Source organism: Callorhinus ursinus, unplaced genomic scaffold (genome assembly GCF_003265705.2).
Source record: "Callorhinus ursinus isolate GAN/ISIS: 27379988/994484 unplaced genomic scaffold, GSC_fseal_2.0 scaffold40, whole genome shotgun sequence".
NCBI classification, from domain to species: Eukaryota; Metazoa; Chordata; class Mammalia; order Carnivora; family Otariidae; genus Callorhinus; species Callorhinus ursinus.
This window is the reverse complement of record NW_027397102.1, coordinates 6,009,442-6,016,025: the sequence shown is the minus strand read 5'-3', so window position 1 is coordinate 6,016,025 and position 6,584 is coordinate 6,009,442. Positions and strand designations below refer to the sequence as shown.

The 6,584-nt window shown below is 33.0% G+C and overlaps 1 protein-coding gene across 3 annotated transcripts in view; it reads right to left on the bottom strand.

Annotated features, from left to right (window-relative positions):
- Positions 1–1,013: 1,013 nt before the first annotated feature.
- The window catches only part of TENT5D (terminal nucleotidyltransferase 5D), a 103,402-nt gene continuing 97,831 nt past the window's right edge, over positions 1,014–6,584 (bottom strand). For all 3 annotated transcript variants that reach the window (XM_073880918.1, XM_073880919.1, XM_025864640.2), the window contains one exon: positions 1,014–4,383. In XM_073880918.1, the coding sequence (XP_073737019.1) occupies positions 3,192–4,364 (1,173 nt within the window). In that variant the 5' untranslated portion in view covers positions 4,365–4,383 and the 3' untranslated portion in view covers positions 1,014–3,191. The remainder of the gene's footprint in view (positions 4,384–6,584) is intronic.

Genomic DNA, 6,584 nt, shown 5'->3' with positions numbered 1-6,584 from the left:
TATGGCTAATTTAAAAATTTTAAAACTTTAATTTTAAAAACTTAAAAACTTTTAAAAACTTTTAATTTGCATGCATTTTAATAGAACATTTCTGAAATGATATTTAAAAAATGGAATTTGGGCATAGGATGTTTTCCCAATATTCTAGAGCTATTTTCCCAATATCACAACTGTTCTAGCTCTGATATTTTGTCTTTAATTTAGCTCCACCATCTCTCATTTAGAACAACTAGTTAGGGGCACCTAGGTGGCTCAGCTGGTTAAGCGTTTGCCTTTGGCTCAGGTCATGATCCCAGGATCCTGAGATTGAGCCCTGCACCAGGCTCTCTGCTTGGTGGAGAGCCTGCTTCTCCCTCTCCCTCTGCCCCTCCCCCCTCTCCTGCACCTCTCTCTCACACTCGCTCACTCTCTCTCAAGTAAATAAAATCCTTAAAAAATTAAACAACTGGTTAAACTGTCTTCAACTTTCTTTGACAAATGACATCAGTCACTATCAGAAGAATATCTCTGAATTTATAAGTTACAAATACTCTAGAACTTTGATAATAATGTGAAGACATTTGTGAAATGTAAGAATATTTTGGTTTGACAAATATGTACCTATAACTGACACCAACTGTGTCACACTGATATGAATTCTAGAACTGTATAAAAAGATTCTTATTTGGTTTTGGTTAGGTTTCTGAGAAGACAATAAAACAATTCCCAAACTAAGACCCACTCTTGAATTTGTATAAACTAAAATAGGAAAAGACAACATCATTTCTCTCTTGTAATGAGATGACATATGCTCTAGAGTTGAATTTAACTAACATCTATTAACACATTTAGGCCAAGAAGCTAGCACTCATTTTTTATAGGAAAGCTTTTCCATTTATTACCCCTAATGAACAGAATGAGATAATACTGTCTTAAGACAACTAGCCTAATCCTGGAGAGATACTCAAATGCTAAAGATAAGTATTTTTCTGTTCGGTTGGAAGCAAAGGACAGCCTAGCTTAGTGGCTAGTGGTGGTATCTACAGAAAGAAAACCATAAGAGATTAAGCTAAAGCTATAGCTATAGCTTTATCTTTAGTGATACCATTTCCATTCAACAGGTTTGGATTCTAGGCAATTCTGAGTTTTTCTACTATAATGAAAACACATACTTGAAATGTTAGGAGGAAGCTGGTAGCTTTCAGGCCATTCTTCCAGCAGGACTTAAAGCTTTATGAGAACACAACAGAGAATTTGCTTTTTAGGTAAAAAGGTGTTCAAATTCTCAATAGGACCAAAGGAACCTAAGGGAGCACATGAGGGATGTTTCCAAGCAGCTTCAGAATTCGGCCATTCAGCATAAAATGTTACGGAAATACTGAACTTTTACCCTTTACTCATAATTACTATAGTCCTTTTATTCCTAAATACTTCTCTTATATCTTTTGTAATTGTTTTTTGTACTGTTAATATAGCATATACTCCTTCAGTTTTATATGCAAGCACTCCCACTAACTGAAAACTAAAGATTGTATTTTACTAGAGAAAGATCAATCATTTTTTAGCCAATATGTTCATTATGTTAATAGATTACTGAATTTTCTCTTTAATATGGTACTTATAAATTCTTTATTTGTCTCAAGCAAGGAGGTGGATCCATATAATGTTTAAAAGCTTCAGAGTCATATGCTTGATAAATATGTGCATGTGTATATATACACATAAAATATTTTAAGTATAATTCTTTAAAAATACACTGATGGCCAGCGGTGTGGTGGTATAAAACATCTCAGAAATATTGGTTATTTGAAAATGTTATATTTTATGTACTTCTTGTGTTCAGTACTATAATATAGAGAAGAGAGATTAAGCACAGTTTATAAGTGACAAATTCTCAGAATATGCCTTTTGGGTCATGCTGTGATGAAAAAAGTCGTGATGGTCAATGAAAACTGAGATGGAAACAAAAAATCAGAAACAAGTTAAAATGATGACGTTTTCTGATGGTCTTATCTATATCCATTCAGGACAGTTCCCCTTCTGTCATCTCAGTTAATATTGGTCATGAATTATTTTCTTCATTATGGGAAGAAAATACTGTTTTAATTCCACCGGTAGATTTGCTAGTAGCATATCTGATGTAGTGAGTAAATATTCAGATACCTGATGAACATAAGCAATTGTTGGATAAGTCATAGTATTATGCAAAAACTCACATAGGGAGGCACTTGAGTGTCATGTTAGAAATTGATGTTTGGTAAGAGCAAAATGAAAAAAAATGCTCCATTTAGCAATAATGAAAATATTTTCACTTACTAACACTGAATGTCTCCAGAAATAATTAAGATGTTAGACAGAATAGGTCATGAAAATGGTAAATACCATGTTTTTTTGTTTGTTTGTTTTTGTTTTGCTATTTGCCATTTAAAGTCTCTAACAGATGATAGAAAATTTTCACATTCAGAGTTGGTCATTTTCATTCTTTTCAACTTATTTAGTGGGAAAAGTGAAGACACCTATAAAAGTGATTGCAGTATTGGTTTTACAGCTGAACGGTATTCTTCTTCAGATCAACAAATTAATTTATTTGATAGTTGACAAATTACTAATGTCCACTGTTTTTCAGAACCAAGTTTTTCAGTGTTCCTTCAAACCATAGTAGGATTTTTTGTCTAATCCAATTTAACTGGAAAACAAAATAAGTGCTTGTAAAATCCAGAGTTTTAGTCTCTTCTGAATCTGTTGTCTTTGAAATTAGGTATTTTTGTTAAGTATTGAAAATTCATTGATGGTAACATTCACTAGAAAAAAATGAAGTGAATGAAACAAAGGAATTGATCAAATAAAAAAATGGTGGCACTTGTCTTTACCTTTGGATCTTAATACATGAGTCTGTTCTTTTATATTTTAATCAAAGGTACAGGCATCTGTAATGTATTTTTCAGAACAAATTTGAAAGTCTTACTTAAGATTTGGTAAGATTTGAAAATCATTTTAAGTGGTCCACAACATTTGAAAGTTATTATAGCTAATCAATAACACTTAAAAATAACTTAAAGTGGCCAGTTCATAGATGAAATTGTATATAATTGATGGAAAATAGTTGGTAACTACAGAAAAATAAAAATAGATCTTAAATTTTATGGATTTTGGAAACTTGCTTTATGAGGTGTTTAATTAAAGCAAAGTTTCTGTTGTATGTGTGTTTGTTTTTAAACCATACCATTTGGTACATGAAAGTGCAGTGGGTGGTATGGCTGAAAGAAGATAGGTGGTGGTCCAGATGTTACATAGTAAGTAAGGTATCCTCCCTCAGGAGCAAAGTATGGAACAGGCTGATAAAAGCAAGTTACATTATCTGTATTGGGTAGTATATTCTGTTCTCCAAGTACTTTTAAAGCCATAAGGGTGATCATATTGAGTGTCTGCTTCCTTTCATGACCCATGAGGCAAACAGTGCTTTCATTCACAACTCCATGCAAGGTCATAAGGTAGTCATATTTGCTCTTTTCTTCACCTATGAAATGGTTATGGAGGTACGATTCAATCTTCCTTTGCTGTTCTGCTACATCAGGAAAATCAATGAAGAATCTAGAACACATATAACGTTCCAGTGTCTTGATTTCTGCTTCACAAGCTGGCTTAAAGTCACGAACCAGCAAGTTGCTGTACTTCAGAAGGCCACCACCTCTAATCTCTTCGGGTTTTCTAGTAGATATAAGCTTGTATTGCAAATGTGTCATTGCCTCTTGGAAGTCTCCATACATACTTTCAGCTACCACAATAGGATAGGATTCTTTAGTTAGTTTAGCATTTTTGTCACTGTAGAATTCTAACATGGGATCCAAAACAATTTGAAAGGAATCAACACTAAATTCAAACTGTCGTCTGAGTGAATTCACAAATTTTAGCTCTACATTCTTTCCAGTATTGTTTGAAAGAGAAATGAGACTCCAACGATCATGCTTATTGCAAACTTTGACCATCTTTTGCACATAAGCCTCTTTCATGGTCTTTGGGGTGATCTTTTCCTTTTTTACACCTTTTGGTAAAAAGTCAAGTAGACAACCAAGAACTGCATCCTTAACAACCTGAAATTCCTGATCACTTGGTAGTTCAATGCCAAAAATAACATCTAGATCCTTATAGCTGATTCCACTGTGGCTTGCAAGTATATAACTTGCTGTGGAACCATTCAATCGGGTATCTTTAACAATAATTCCTTGCTCTATCAATTGATCTTTCACAACTTGAATGATATCTTTTGGTTTTACCTCCATTGTGGGGAAATTCCCCCTTCCGTGAACTGGAATTACTTCATCTAACACTTGATCCAGTGTTATAACTTGATCCCAACTGAGATTGCTAAATCTGATTTCTGACATTGTAAAGTCAGTAGATCAACTAGAAAGCAAGCAAAAGATTGAGAAGAAATGTTAGCATTGCAAAATCAGTGTTATACCTAAAGCATATGAAAAAGTTAAAAACAGACAACATAAACAAAATTAATGCTAGAAAGAAAATTGTCACTGTACCTAATTGTCTTTAAATTTATTTTTTAAGGCTTTTATTTAAATTCCAGTTAGCATACAATGTAATATTAGTTTCAGGTGTACAATATAGTGATTCAACACTTTCATACAACAGCCAGTGCTCATCACAGCAAGTGCACTCCTTAATCCCCATCACCTATTTTACCCATTCTCCCACCCACCTCCCGTCTGGTAACCATCAGTTTGTTCTCTATAGTTAAGTAAGTGAAATAAAAGCCACTATGTGTAAGTCAGAATTGTTAGATCCACTGGTGCATGGAAACAAACATTCTCAGGGAATTGTTAGAGCTGTAATTATTTTTTATATAAAATGGTGACCTTCTCAATCTTTCTTCATGTAAATACTATAATGATTATATTTGGTATATTTTTTTCATGAAATTACCATAGTATATCATTGACATCAATTGTCATGAATTTAAAGTGAGATCAAAGAGCATGTTTACGTATGTTAGACCCAGCTGACTGAAGGCATAATGTTTAGAAGCAATATATAGCATCTTTAATCCAAAAGCTTTAGGGCATATATATATATATATATATATATATATATATATATATATATATGTATGTATAATTTATTTATTATTTATATTTTTTATTTGATCAATTCCTTTGTTTCATTCACTTTTTTTCTAGTGAATATTACCATCAATGAATTTTCAGTGAAACCATATGGTTTCATATATATTACTGCTCAAATTTTAAAGAATATTATTAATGTAGGATATGAACTCCTTGAATTTGAGGATAAGGATGGCACTTAATTCATCACCTCTTCTATGTGCCCAGTAATCTTTTAAGAAATGTTGGTTGAAGAAAATAATAATTGGGAGAAAAACCATGAGAGACTCTTAACTATAGGGAATAAAATGAGGATGGCTGGAGGGGAGGTAGGTGGGGGGATGGTCATTAAGGTGGGAAAGTGATGTGATGAACACTGGGTGTTATACGAAACTGATAAATTATTGAACACTAAATCTGAAATTAATGATGTACTATAAGTTGGCTAATTGAATTTTTTAAAAAAAGAAATAAAATTTGGTTGAAGGAAATAATAATTGTCACTTTAAAGTGAAAAATAAATGAGACTACTCCATTTGTCTCCAAAATGAGAGCAAAGATATACAAAACCATAATAAGATTCCTGAGCTTTAAGGAATGTTTTCTGCAAATGTGCAATATGATATGCTCAGAAAATTTTACAGTTTGGGGGTGTTAAGAAATTAAAGTTATAAATGCTATAAATGCGATTGTTAAATATAATTCTATTATTATGTAATTAGGTACAATTACAGTTACTACATGGATCTTCAAATACTCTATTAAGCTGTCTAAGCAAATAAAACTAGGAAAATAAACGCTAGTTATGCATGTAGCTTTGGGTTTAGGCTTTCTTTCTTGAATTCCAGAAATAAAAAAATAAATGAAGTTTAATGCATATTTGTATAGACAGTATTCATATTTTGACTATGTAAGGAGCTATTAGAATAGAATCTCAATATTTAGAATTTTGTCTTATATTATTTCCCTAGAACTAGAGCAAATATCATCATCTTATTTGACATCTATAGAATCAACTTTTCTGAGCCAAGATGCCCATCGACAGATGAATGGATAAAGAAGATGTGGTATATATACACAATGGAATATTATGCAGCCATCAAAAGGAATGAGATCTTGCCATTTGCAACGACGTGGATGGAACTGGAGGGTGTTATGCTGAGTGAAATAAGTCAATCAGAGAAAGACATGTATCACATGACCTCACTGATATGAGGAATTCTTAATCTCAGGAAACAAACTGAGTGTTACTGGAGTGGTTGGGGGTGGGAGGGATGGGATGGCTGGGTGATAGACATTGGGGAGGGTATGTGCTACGGTGAGCGCTGTGAATTGTGCAAGACTGTTGAATCACAGATCTGTACTTCTGAAACAAATAACGCAACATATTTTAAGAAAAAAGAAAAAGAAGAAGATAACAGGAGAGGAAGAAAAGGGGAGTATGTCAGAGGGGGAGACGAACCATGAGAGATGATGGACTCTGAAAAA